Genomic DNA, 14,712 nt, shown 5'->3' on the forward strand with positions numbered 1-14,712 from the left:
TGCTAATGACACAAAACTAGACTGAGTTGTGAAGCAGATGCAAAGAGACTTCAAGGGGATTTAGACAGGCTAAGTGAGTGGGCAATAACATGGCAGATGGAATAGATAATCATAGAATCTCTACAGTGCAGAAAGAGACCATTCGGCCCATCGAGTCTGCACCAACAACAATCCCACCCAGGCCCTATCCCCGTAACCCCACATATTACCCTACGAATCCCCCCCGACACCGAGGGGCAATCCAGCATGGTCATTCCACCTAAGTTTTATAAGTTTATTTATTAGTGTCACAAATAGGCTTACATTAATACTGCAATGAAGTTACTGTGAAATTCCCCTAGTCCCCACACTCTGGCGCCTGTTCAGGTACACTGAGGGAGAATTTAGCACGGCCAATGCCCCTAACCAGCACGTCTTTCGGACTGTGGGAGGAACCGGAGCACTTGAAGGAAACCCATGCAGACACGGGGAGAACGTGCAGACTCCACACAGATAGTGACCCAAGCCGGGAATCAAACCCAGGCCCCTAGCACTGTGAGGCAGCAGCGCTAACCACCGTGCCGCCCAAACTCGCACTAGTACTGCTGCTTCACAGCTCCAGGGTCCCAGGTTCGATTCCCGGCTCGGGTCACTGTCTGTGTGGAGTTTGCACATTCTCCTCGTGTCTGCGTGGGTTTCCTCCGGGTGCTCCGGTTTCCTCCCACAGTCCAAAGATGTGCGGGTTAGGTTGATTGGCCAGGTTACAAAATGCCCCTTAGAGTCCTGGGATGCGTAGATTAGAGGGATAAGCGGGTAAATATGTGGGGGTAGGGCCTGGGTGGGATTGTGGTCGGTGCAGACTCGATGGGCCGAATGGCCTCCTTCTGCACTGTAGGGTTTCTATGATTTCTATGATCTTTGGAGTGTGGGGGGAAACCGAAGCACCCGGAGGAAACTCACACAGACACAGGCAGATAATAGAATATAATACGAAAAATAAGAAGTTAATCAATTTAGTAGGAAAAGCAGAAATGCAAGGTATTTGTTAAATGGTGAGAGATTGGGAAGTGCTGATGTCCAAAGGGACCTGGGTACCCTTGTTTATGAGCTACCGAAAGCTAACAGGCAGGTACAGCAAGCAATTAAGTTGGCCTTTATTGCAAGAGGATTTGAGTAAAAGTGCCTTGTTGTAATTGGAAAGAGCCTTGGTGAGATTGCCCTTGGACAAAGAACAAAGAACAGTACAGCACAGGAAACTGGCCCTTCGGCCCTCCAAGCCTGTGCCGCTCCTTGGTCCAACTAGACCAATCATTTGTATCCCTCCATTCCCAGGCTGCTCATGTGACTATCCAGGTAAGTCTTAAACGATGTCAGCGTGCCTGCCTCCACCACCCTACTTGGCAGCGCATTCCAGGCCCCCACCACCCTCTGTGTAAAAAACATCCCTCTGATATCTGAGTTATACTTCGCCCCTCTCAGCTTGAGCCCGTGACCCCTTGTGATCGTCACCTCCGACCTGGGAAAAAGCTTCCCACTGTTCACCCTATCTATCCCCTTCATAATCTTGTACACCTCTATTAGATCTCCCCTCATTCTCCGTCTTTCCAGAGAGAACAACACCAGTTTACCCAATCTCTCCTCATAGCTAAGACCCTCCATACCAGGCAACATCCTGGTAAACCTTCTCTGCACTCTCTCTAATGCCTCCACGTCCTTCTGGTAGTGCGGCGACCAGAACTGGACGCAGTACTCCAAATGTGGCCTAACCAGCGTTCTATACAGCTGCATCATCAGACTCCAGCTTTTATACTCTATACCCCGTCCTATAAAGGCAAGCATACCATATGCCTTCTTCTCCACCTGTGTTGCCACCTTCAAGGATTTGTGGACTTGCACACCTAGGTCCCTCTGTGTTTCTATACTCCTGATGACTCTGCCATTTATTGTATAACTCCTCCCTACATTATTTCTTCCAAAATGCATCACTTCGCATTTATCCGGATTAAACTCCATCTGCCACCTCTCCGCCCAATTTTCCAGCCTATCTATATCCTGCTGTATTGCCCGACAATTGGAGAATTGTCTATAGTTTTGGTCTCCTTGTCTAAGGAAGGATACACTTATCATAGAGGGAGTGCAGTAAAGTTTCATCAGACTGATTCCTGAGATAGTGGGATTGGCCTATGATGAGAGATTGAGGAAACTGGGCCTGTATACTCAGAGAATGAGAGGTGATCTTATTGAAACATACAAACTTCTTACAAGGCTCGAAAGAAATGCAGGAAGGATCTTTCCCTTGGCTGAGTTTCTAGAACTAGGGGGACGCAGTCTCGGAGTCAGGGCTAGGTCGTTTAGGACTGAGAGGAGGAAGATTTTTTTTTCACTCGGCGAGTGATAAATCTTGGAATTCTTTACCCTAGAGGGCTGTGGAGGCTCAGTCTTTGATATTTATTTATTAATTAGTGTCGCACATAGGCTAACATTAACACTGCAATGAAGTTACTGTGCAAATCCCCTAGTCGCCACACTCCGGCGCCTGTTCGGATACACTGAGGGAGAATTTAGCACGGCCGATCCACCTAACTGTGGGAGGAAACCGGAGCACCCGGAGGAAACCCACGCAGACACAGGGAGAATGTGTCAACTCCACACAGACAGTGACCAAGCCGGGAATTGAATCCGTGTTCCTGGCGCTGTGAGGCAGCAGTGCTAACCACTGTGTATCCTCTAAAGCCCACATATACTCATTCCCAAAGTGCAAAACCTGTTTCTTTAAGTGCTGTTACAACACCCCTGTGAAAAGGGGTAGATTTCCACTCCATCTGACGAAGGAGCAGCGCTCCGAAAGCTAATGACATTTGCTACCAAATAAACCTGTTGGAATTTAAACTGGTGTTGTTAAAACTCTTAAAAGGGGGAGATGCAGACAACAGAAATGAGCTTTTGCAGGATTTTCATAGAACTGCAATTGAAGTTATTGGTTCAAGGTGATTTCAGAAGATGCAACTCACTTGCCTCCAAAGAGTTGAGGCACCTTCTTAAAGAGCTATGTGGTTAGACCAAGGCGATAAGCTATTGGCTACACCATCAACAAGATACCTGATTCATCAGTGACCTTTCCAGCAAATCTTGGCATAGGTGTTGTACGAGATTGCAAATGCCTGATTAATGCACTAAGCTGTTCCAGTGAATTCCTGTCCGTAACTTGGCTGTGACCATCTCTCCGCAGTGAGAAATCGAGTTGGCACTTCATGATATTTTGCTGCGATTGACACAGTCGTAACTGTTTATTCTTTCTCCTCCAGGCAGAATTGTTTAATTATGGGTGTATTTATCTGTGTTCCTAATTGCCTTTTCTCCCTCAATTAGTATTTTGTTTTAAGTCTGTCTTTAACTATCAGGGAATAACAGATACGCTGCCAGTTTCATTTTGATGTGCATGTAGTACTTTCGTTTACTAGGTGATTTTCTCTCTAATCCTATTGATTAATTTGATATCTGAAAATAAAAGATAAAGCTGCACTTAAACACTGATTATCTTTGATGACATTTGAGGTTTTAAGAGAAACAGATTAGGATCTTTTTAATGCAATGGTGGCACGGTGGCACAGTGGTTAGCACTGCTGCTTCGCAGCGCCAGGGACCCGGGTTCGATTCCCAGCTTGGGTCACTGTCTGTGCGGAGTCTGCACGTTCTCCCCGTGTCCGCGTGGGTTTCCTCCGGGTGCTCCAGTTTCCTCCCTATTATAGAAAGGATATTATTAAACTAGAAAGAGTGCAGAAGAGATTTACTAGGATGCTGCCGGGATTTGATGGTTTGAGCTATAAGGAGAGGCTGGATAGACTGGGACTTTTTTCTCTGGAGCGTAGGAGGCTGAGGGGTGATCTTATAGAGGTCTATAAAATAATGAGGGGCATAGATCAGCTAGATAGTCGATATCTTTTCCCAAAGGTAGGGGAGTCTAAAACTAGAAGGCTATAGGTTTAAGGGGAGAGATACAAAAGGGTCCAGAAGGGCAATTTTTTCACACAGAGGGTGGTTGAGTGTCTGGAACAAGCTGCCAGAGGTAGTAGTAGAGGTGTGTACAATTTTGTCTTTTAAAAAGCGTTTAGACAGTTACATGGGTAAGATGGGTGTAGAGGGATATGGGCCAAACGCGGGCAATTGGGACTAGTTTAGGGGTTTTAAAAAAAGGGCGGTATGGACAAGTTGGGCCGAAGGACCTGTTTCCATGCTGTAAACCTCTATGACTTTAGTGTGGAAGATGTGCTGCTTAGGTGCATTGGCCGTGCTAAATTCTCCCTCGGTGTAACCAAACAGGTGCCGGAGTGTGGCGACTAGGGGAATTTCACAGTAACTTCATTGCAGTGTTAATGTAAGCTTGTTTGTGGCACTGATAAATAAATTTAAACTTAAGCCTGTATTGACTTTGGACCTAAAAGATGTAGTTCTGATTTGATCTGGGTCCCTATTCTCAGCCACATTACTCAAGGCTACCTGCAGTTCTTTTCCATTGCAGTTTCAGTTGGTGGAATAAAAAGGGAGAGAGTAATTAAAGAGTAAATGCTATTTGAAGTGAGCAAATTGGCAGTATTTCAATGTGTTGAAATCTTTGATGGGTACAGATTGCACCCTATTCCATTGTCGGGTACTATTGTTTGATACATCCATGTGAAGCTTAAATCTGTAGAGTCTGAATAGAAATATTCTCTGCACTGACCTAATTAAGTAAGAAGTCTCACAACGCCAGGTTAAAGCCCAACGGTTTATTTGATAGCAAAAGCCACTAGCTTTTGGAGCGCTGCTCTTTCATCAGGCTCCTTACCTGACGAAGGAGCAGCGCTCCGAAAGCTAGTGGCTTTTGCTACCAAATAAACCTGTTGGACTTTAACCTGGTGTTGTGAGACTTCTTACTGTGTTTACCCCAGTCCAACGCTGGCATCTCCACATCCTGACCTAATTAACCCATCCATCTTCATGTGGCATGCAGTGAACTCTTGCTGTAATGTAAAGATTGTGCGTTCCTTTTTAAGTTTGTACAATTTTCAGAAATGTTTTCTGATTGGCAGACAGATTGCTAGAATGCTGCTATACGTGAAGGTTGTGTAGAATAACGCTCACAGCCTTCTGTTGTGTTGCATAGTTACGATTACTCAGTTGTAGGGGTAGGGGAGGCATTCTGAACTTCTGTTCAAGCGGTGATCTTTCCACAGGGTTCTGTGTCTGAACGCAGGAAGGTGAGGAGGGATCTCAGCTGAAGATTGTTTCTGCATATGTGTGAGAGTAGGGAAGAGTCCTTCTTGAGGCATTTATGATATGTGTGTGGGCACTGAGATGTCTTTCCTGAAGATGCTTTCTTCGATCAATTGCATTGAAATATTCCATCCAAATTATTGGCATCACTGTAGATCCCTCTTACAACAACATTTATCCACTTCCTTTAACCTAGTAAATTATACCACAGGAGCATTATCAGACAAAATGGGCATGGTTGGTGGGGAGGTTGGAGGGATCGTAGAAATAGAATGAGAATTTATGCATCAAGGCACTGCTAAACTAGGAGCCATGATGTGGAGATGCCGGCGTTGGACTGGGGTAAACACAGTAAGAAGTCTCACAACACCAGGTTAAAGTCCAACAGGTTTATTTGGTAGCACGAACTTTCGGAGCGCTGCTCCTTCATCAGGTGAGTGGAGTTAAACTAGGAGCCAGTATAGGTCAGCGAGCACAAGGCTGCTGGATGAAAAGGGTTAGGACATGGGCAGCAGATTATTGGATCACCTCACGTTTACAAAGGGTAGAGCTTGGGAGGCCAACCAAGAGTGAGTTGGAATAGTAAAATCTGGAGATAACAAAAGCATGAATGAAGATTTCTAGTACACATGAGGTTTTTTGGACATCTTTGTAACCTCTCCTGTTCACGTGCACTTTGGCTGCCATTCTGGACCCGAGACAATTGCTTCCATTTTCCATTATTTCTTCTGTCTGAAGTCTCCTGAGCCCTTTTCTTATTTCCTCCTGCCTTGCTGTTCTTCATTTACTTTTGTTCCCAAGCTTTTAATCACTTGCCCTAATAGCTGCTTCTTTGGATCCCGCTGTCTGATTATGGTCTTGGGAAGCATACTGGAGCATTTTACGACGCGAGGTACATTTATATTTTACGAGTTAAATGCATTTGTAAATGCAAGTTTTCACCAATCCCTTCCGCTTGTGTGACTGGTGATGGGGACTGTTCCAGCCACATGAGATGCATGCCTCAAATATGCAAGTGTTTACATTTCAGAAGTGTCTGCCCTTGATGACATTTTTGAGAAAGTATGAAAGAGAAAAGTTTGCGGGCTTTTGTTTGTTCTGCTCTCTCCCTGCGAAAAGAACAGCTACACTCACTGCCAGAGCTTCATTACAATCAGGCTGTTTGCCAGCTGTTTGCATTTCAGCTATCCAGGAGAGTGGCAACACTACGCACGTTCCTGGAACTGTAATTACTGGCACTAATCTCAATGTATTACTGTAAATGTAAATTGTTTTTTTACATGATTAACAAGCACGTAGTGCACCTTAATGTCACATGTCTTGCCCTGTCCAGTGGAGTTTCATTTTGGAATTCTGTAGATGCTGCCACGTACTTGCTGCCACCTTTGCAGATGGGACAGTACAAATGTTGTAATGTTTGACCAGTATTCCCATCCTTAAGGACACTAAAATACTTGCGGCTCAAATTGAATTTGTGGACTGCCAGAGAAGAAAATATTGATGGTTTTGTATATGCAATAGATCAGGAAACCGATTGGAAGGCCTGTGTTAGCAGCATTTAACTTTTCTTTAGGTTGATCTCTGCTTATTTATGTCATGATGTCTCTAGGATGTTGGTTTGATATTTGCACCCACTCTGTTTCACAAGTGAAATGCAATTGTAACTAAAGTGTTCTGTCTTCCTTTTCAGGTTTCACTAAGTGTCCAAACATGGGTGACATGAAGACCCCAGATTTTGACGACCTCCTGGCTGCTTTTGACATCCCTGACCCAGACCTCGATGCCAAGGAGGCTATCCAGTCGAGTAGCGAGGAGGCAGAGAGTCATCTGAAGCAAGCAGGTATGGGTATAGACGAGCTGTCTATGCATCATGCCATACCTGACGTCCCGGTGGTGAGCGTTATTGTTAAGAACACCAGTCGGCAAGATTCCTTTGATTCCATCACTGAGAAGGATGGCCATCAACTTGGCCAGAATCTGCTTCAAAATGGGTTTCGAAATTCTGATATTACCGCTGATGCCCAAAGTCTTGGAAATAGCTACAGCAAAATGGTCACTGCTTTCATCAACGGAGATAGCTCCAGAAACTACTCCGATAAATTTGACACACCAAGGTCAGAAACTCTACCAGCCTTTAGCCAGTTCAGTCCTATTTCTAGTCCAGAGCCAGACGAAACCATTCAGGATGCTAGCATTATGGGTAACATTAAACGGGACGAGAGACCTTACCTTGGTTCGGTAGGCCTGTATATTTCTACAGAGAGTTCTCTCGTGGACAATACAAGGGAACAGCCTGAACAAGCTATGACTGAATTGAGCATGTTTGATGAATACTCCAAAAAACGGGAGAAAGCAAATGAAATTAGAAACTGTAAAGTGAAGGATGTCAGCATGGGGCAAAGGACAAACTTAGCAAATGCATCAGAAGAAACGCAGCAAAAGGACAAGGTCTTTGACAAAGGTTTGTTTGACAGCTTGCAGCCCTCAAGTGAACTGCATAATAATGACGTGGAGGAGCCAAAGAGCAGCAGTGTCCCAGAGATGACCTTGTGCTCTTCTGTCCCACCTCGCCAGCGTCTAATATCAGCTCACTCAAAGCTGTCATCTTGCTTGGCTGCGTTGGTAGCTCTCAATGCTAAAAAAACATCAGACTTCCCAGAGGAACAAAATGAAAATTTTAAAGAATCCCTGTTGGCTTTGAAGGACGGGGTAAAGGGCAGCCCCAAAATGGCAAAGTCACCAAAGAGTCCAAGAAGTCCAATGGACGGAGTAAAGAAAATGATAAGCAAACAGCCTGATAGTCCAAGGAGTGTATCCAGTGACTACAGTGGCAAAGGATCTCCATACGTCGCAACAGGTTCGCCACCAGCCATCCCAAAGGTAAGGATCAAAACCATTAAAACGTCTTCTGGTGAAATTACCAGGACTGTGACAAGGATAATGCCAGACTCCGAACAGAGCGAGTCTAGGAGTTCACCAGAACAGTCGCTAATTGAAATGGCATTTACTGAGGAGTTGAGTTTACGATCTAGCCCTGTGACCAGTGCATCTTCGCAGATCCACACTTCAACAGCAGTGGAAAATGGAAGGAAGCAAACGTCAGCCAGAAACTTAGCTAATGCAGTCAGTTCTTTGTCCAGTATACCTGCCAAAGGAACTGAAAATGTAGATGGCACCGGCAACCTGAAAGCCATGACGATAACTGCACCACCTGAGGATGCCAGCGCTGCCATCATGAAGGTTGCTAGCATGGTACAGCGGAAGCAGGCTGCAGTAAAGAACTCACCAAATACCTCCAGCACCAGCCTCCTGCCAAAAGCTGTTCATCTGGCAAGCCTGAACTTGGTTCCACACAGTGTTGCTGCTACTGCTACCACAAGGTCCAGTACTTTGCGGCAGAGCCATCAAAAGATTGCCACTCAGGTGGTAACAGTGCCACTGGTACAACAAGTCAAAAACGCAGCTCCACAAAATAATGAATCTCCCACTTCAAATCAGAACATTGTTGTCGAAGCTTTTAACAAACTGTTAAACAGTACCAATCCTGTGCCAATCTATGCTCCAAACCTTAAACCACCTGCCAACAGTAATGTGTCCATGCCAGCTCGTGGCTATCGCTGTTTGGAATGTGGCGACGCATTTGCTTTGGAAAAGAGTTTATCACAGCATTATGAGAGGCGGAGTGTCCATATCGAGGTGATGTGCAGCCATTGTTCCAAAATGATGGTCTTCTTCAACAAGTGCAGTTTGCTTTTGCATGCCCGGGAACACAAGGGCAAAGGCGCTGTTATGCAATGCACTCAGTTACAGATGAAACCCATCCCTTCGGACCAAATGTTTTCAACCACCCCAGTGACATCTCCGGTACTGCCTGATCCTCTTGCCCAGCCTGCGACTTCTGCTGCTCAAGCAGTTGGCAGCTTGACAGTAATTGGGGCGGACAGCCCGGCTTCCGCTCAGCCTTCAATGCCACTGCGCTGTGATTCACTGCGATTAATACGCCATGGGTTAAAATGTCTCGAATGCTATCAACAGTTCCAGGATTATAACAGCCTTGCAGGCCACTACCAGCAGGTGACAGATGATGCTGAGGCACCAGTAAGTGAATTCAAACTATATCGAAAATCATTCTTGTTTCATTCAAGGGTGAAGCATGCAACATCTTGCGGTTTAGGAATATTTACACTGTACTGGTGCTTCTATGAGCTCATGTCTTTTTCTACTCATCGTCATGATGCGGCCCCTTCTGACAACAAACAGGTCATTGGATGGCAATGGAGAACAGGAAACCCTTCCATTTAAGACATCCTGTGTCAGCTGTAAGGCAGCAGTGCTAACCACTGTGCCACCATGGGCGGCACGGTGGCACAGTGGTTAGCACTGATGTCTCACAGCACCAGGGACCCGGGTTCAATTCCGGCCATAGAGTCATAGAAGTTTACAGCATGGAAACAGGCCCTTTGGCCCAACTTGTCTATGCCACCCAGTTTTTACCACTAAGCTAGTCCCAATTGCCCGCATTTGGCCCATATCCCTCTATACTCATCTTACCCATGTAACTGTCTAAATGCTTTTTAAAAGACAAAATTGTACCCGCCTCTACTACTACCTCTGGCAGCACTCACCACCCTTTGTGTGAAAAAATTGCCCCTCTGGACCCTTTTGTATCTCTTCCCTCTCACCTTAAACCTATGCCCTCTAGTTTTAGACTCCCCTACTAGGATTTTCACCCAACCAGTATGGGCTGGATTTAAATCTGCATGCCAAAGGTGAAATGCTAGTGTCTAAATCACTCGTGTCCCCTCATTCCAAGATGCTATCTGATACTTCTGGAATAATGAGGCACAAATTTCTGAAAACACCTCCTCAAATTAACAGCAACTTTTATTTCTTCACCATTCTTCCTTCTTATAGTCCCCTTACACATTGCATAATCCAAGTGGCTGGTAGACACCCGAATTCTGGTAAAGGCATTGCTGGACTGAGCCATAAGGTGCATAGCCATGGTATGAGGTGAAACAATATAAAGCCTGGCTTCAAAATGTGTGTATCCTCCAAGTTGACTTGGCTGCTCACAATTGATAAATTCGAGTCAAACGTAAGCCAGTGTTATGGATACCCATTCTGGATTTCAAAAAAAGAAAAATGCTTTCTCCAGACCTTTAACACAATAACAAGAAAGCCCAGATTGAATCAGCTCTGAAGAAACTAAATGCCTGGCGTGCACATAAAGATGTCATCATACGTTGCTGTAGTTGGATGGTTTCCTCCTCCCACATTGTATGAGGCGCCAGTATTTAGGTCATCGTACCAGTCAGTTCTTCATCTTGTATTGAGGCGTTTTCCACATGCCGCATCTAAGATATTACGGTTAGAGAACTAGTTCCAGTTACATGTCCTGAGGCTTTTACAACATATGAAAGCAGGTGTGTGACTGTTTCATCTGGAATGACACAATATTGTGTGTGTGATTAGCAAGTGATATCACCAAAACTAAGAGTAGGGCGGCACAATGGCACAGTGGTTAGCACTGCTGCCTCATAGCACCAGGGGCCCAGGTTCGATTCCCGGCTTGAGTCACTGTCTGTGTGGAGTTTGCACATTCTCCCCGTGTCTGCATGGGTTTCCTCCGGGTGAACCATAGAACCATAGAAACCCTACAGTGCAGAAGGAGGCCATTCGGCCCATCGAGTCTGCACCGACCACAATCCCACCCAGGCCCTACCCCTACATATTTACCTGCTAATCCCTCTAACCTACGTATCTCAGGACTCTAAGGGGCAATTTTTAACCTGGCCAATCAACCTAACCCGCACATCTTTGGACTATGGGAGGAAACCGGAGCACCCGGAGGAAACCCACGCAGACACGAGGAGAATGTGCAAACTCCACACAGACAGTGACCCAAGCCGGGAATCGAACCCAGGTCCCTGGAGCTGTGAAGCAGCGGTGCTAACCACTGTGCTACCGTGCCACCCTGGTGCTCCGGTTTCCTCCCACAGTCCGAAAGACGTGCTGGTTAGGTGCATTGGCCGTGCTAAATTCTCCCCCAGTGTACCCGAACAGGCGCCAGAGTGTGGCGACTAGGGGATTTTGACAGTAACTTCATTGCGGTATTAATGTGAGCCTAAATAAACTTTAACTTCTAGTAGACTTTACCTCTACAATATTGGGGGGATTTTTCCCGTCCCGCCCACCACGGGAAACCATGCAAAGATCCATTAACCTCAGGGGGGATTTTCCAGTTTTGCGGTGAGCGCGGCTGGAAAATCCTGCCCATTATTTCCAAGGTAACTGTGGAATAACGCTCGCCCCTCCCAGTATAGAATAATCTGCCAGTGGGAACCAGCCTCTTCTCTGCTGTCAAACCTGAGGTCAGAGATACAGTCGGGGTGAGGGGGTAATTCCAGGAAGAGGGGAAGCCCCACTGAAGATACCCCACCTTCTAACTGGGGAGACGACACCAGAAAGTCATATCTGACCCCATATAACACCAGCCCTCGAACAGATATAACCAGCCTCCTTTTTAAAGGCAAAATTAGGTAAAATAGTTTCCCCTTCACGTGGTTGGTAGTGACAGTTAGTCTTAGAAATTGTACTCTCAGAGAATAATGTGCTTTAATGCTATTTTGAACCAGACAATGTGAGAAATCAGCTTCTCCCACTACCGCACAGCCCCTTGCCACACCCCACATGCTGACCATTGGAGTCCAGAAAGTTGCTGACCCATTTGCACCAGTTGTCTTAACTGACAGCTCGCTGATTCGACGGTAACACTTGCAACTCGGAACTGGGCATCATCCCAGAGAACCCCGGGCTGTTAAGGCACCAACTCTGAACCCAAGAAGCCTTTATAAAAGAGCAAACGGGATTGTTGCAGTCTAAGGTTAGATTACTAGAATATCAGGTTTTAGCTGATTTAAATCCTTACCGTAACTGTTGTAACCAGTTAGTGTTTTCTCATTAAATGAAGTTTAAAAGCAGTAGCTTTGCCAAGGTTAGTGCAATTCCCTTGAATTTCTTAGCTCACTGATCCCATCAAGCTAGCTCCCTTGACATCTCGAGCTGTGTTACTTCCTGCCAACCAATTCCATCAGAGTTTTTTTTCCCTGCATTGCAGCTGTAATTACACTTCATAGAATCCGTAGTGCAGAAGGAGGCCATTCGGCCCATCGAGTCTGCACCAACCACAATCCCACCCAGGCCCCATCCCTGCAATGTTAGAGTATAACCCGAGCCAACTTTGTATTGGATGTAATGTGACCAATGGGAATAAGATGTAAGGGTCAGCTGACCCAGTAAACCATGGAACCAATTACAGAGTGATGTAATAGTCAGCTGACCAGCTGATTCACTATAAATAAGAAACTATGTAGAATTGTGGAGAGCTTGGATTGGCCCAGGGCGAGGCCCCAGTTTTGGAGTAATAATATTTCTTTATTAAACCCTTTCTTTGATTTATAAGTTGGAGTAAGCTTTGTTGTATTTTTGTATCTGCATTTCTGAAGAGTTCCTTCTGAGGAAACAAGCAACCCCACTTATTTATCCTGCTAATCTCCCTGACACCAAGGGGAAATTTTAGCATGGCCAATGCACCTAACCAGCACTTCTTTGGACATGGGAGGAAATTGGAGCACCGGAGGAAACCCACACAGACACGGGGAGAATGTGCAAACTCCACACAGACAGTGACCGAAGATGGGAATTGAACCCGGGTCCCTGGCGCTGTGAGACAGCAGCACTAACCACTGTGCCACAATGCCGCCCCATAGCTCTCGGGAATGGGTCATTGTCTGTGCGGAGTTTATACGTTCTCTCCGTGTCTGCGTGGGTTTCCTCCGGGTGCTCCAGTTTCTCCCCACACACCAAAGATGTACGGGTTAGGTTAATTGGCCATGCTAAATTGCCCCTGAGTGTTAGGGGAATTCACAGGGTAAATATATGGGGTTACAGGGCTAGGGCCTGTGTGGGATTGTTGTCGGTGCAGACTCAATGGGCCAACTGGCCTCCTTCTGCACTGTAGGGAATCTGTGATTCTATGAAAATATTGTAATAGCTCTTGTGACATCTAAATGTATTCTTATGAGAAGATTGCGAGGGGTTTTACTGAAGATTTCTAGACGTTAAGGGGAACAGTTAAGGTAGAGAGAGAAACTGTTTCCATTGAGGGGGGTGCTAGGACTAAGGGGCGTAGCTTAAAAAATAGAGCCAGACCTTTTGGGAGTGAAACTAGATAACACTTCTACATACAAAGGGTAGTTGAAATTTGGAATTCACTTCCGCAAATGGTAACTAATGCTAGATTAATTGTTAACTTTAAACCCAAGTTAAATAGAGTTTTGGAAATGTGAGTTTGGTCAAAGATCACCAGGACTAAATTGAATGGCGGATCAGGCTCAAGGAGTGAAATGGGCCTACGCTTTTCTGATATTCATTGTTTTCTACCAAAACATTTCAGGAATTCTGACCTCCCACATTGTCCTTGCTGCCCTGTTCCCATCCCCCAATCAGAAATACCCAACAATTCATGAAGACTGAAGAAAGTTCTTGCATTTGTATAGCGCTTTTCACATCCTCAGGACTTTACAGTCAGTGAAGAACTTTGGAAACATAGAAGATAGGAGCAGGAGGCCATTCGGCCCTTCGATCCTGCTCTGCCATTCATCACGATCATGGCTGATCGTCCAACTCAATAGCCTAATCCTGCTTTCCCCCCATAACCTTTGATCCCATTCGCCCCAAGTGCTATATCCAGCCGCCTCTTGAATACATTCAATGTTTTGGCATCAACTACTTCCTGTGGTAATGAATTCCACGGGCTCACCACTCTTTGGGTGAAGAAATGTCTCCTAGCCTCCGTCCTAAATGGCCTACCCTGTATCCTCAGACTGTGACCCCTGAACTGGACTCCTCCATCATCAGGAATATCCTCCTGCATCTACCATGTCTAGTCCGCTGAAGAGCAGTCACCGTAATTATACAGGAACTGTGACAGCTAATTTATACACAGCAAGATCCCAGATAAAGCCATCAATGAAACAAAGGTCCAAATATCTGTTTTGGGGGTGTTGGTTGAAGGGCAGGTGACACAGGGTGATCTCCCATGTCCAAAGATGTGCGGGTTAGGTGTATTGGCCACGCAGATCTTTTACACAGAGGGTAGTGGGTGCCTGGAACTCGTTGTTGGGGGAGGTAGTGGAAGCGGATACGGTAGTGACTTTTAAGCGGCGTCTTGACAAATACATGAATAGGATGGGAATAGAGGGATATGGTCCCCGGAAGGGTAGGGGGTTTTAGTTAAGTCGGGCATGGTCGGTGCAGGCTTGGAGGGCCGAAGGGCCTGTTCCTGTGCTGTAATTATCTTTGTTCTTTGTTCTAAGATTGCCCCTTAGCGTCCCAGATGCATAGGTTAGAGGGGTTAGCAGGGTAAATGTGTGGGGTTACTGGGATAGGGCCTGGGTGGTATTATTGTCGGTGCAG

At 45.9% G+C, this 14,712-nt stretch overlaps 1 protein-coding gene across 2 annotated transcripts in view; it reads left to right on the top strand.

The window, feature by feature from the left end:
- znf592 (zinc finger protein 592) overlaps positions 1–14,712 on the top strand; it is a 154,569-nt gene that overhangs the window by 77,969 nt on the left and 61,888 nt on the right. For both annotated transcript variants that reach the window (XR_013495692.1, XM_078200174.1), the window contains exon 3: positions 6,923–9,330. Coding sequence is in view for 1 of the 2 variants with exons in the window: in XM_078200174.1 (XP_078056300.1) it covers positions 6,943–9,330 (2,388 nt within the window). In the remaining variant the exon portion in view is untranslated. The remainder of the gene's footprint in view (positions 1–6,922; positions 9,331–14,712) is intronic.

This window comes from Mustelus asterias, chromosome 29, assembly GCF_964213995.1.
Source record: "Mustelus asterias chromosome 29, sMusAst1.hap1.1, whole genome shotgun sequence".
NCBI classification, from domain to species: domain Eukaryota; kingdom Metazoa; phylum Chordata; class Chondrichthyes; order Carcharhiniformes; family Triakidae; genus Mustelus; species Mustelus asterias.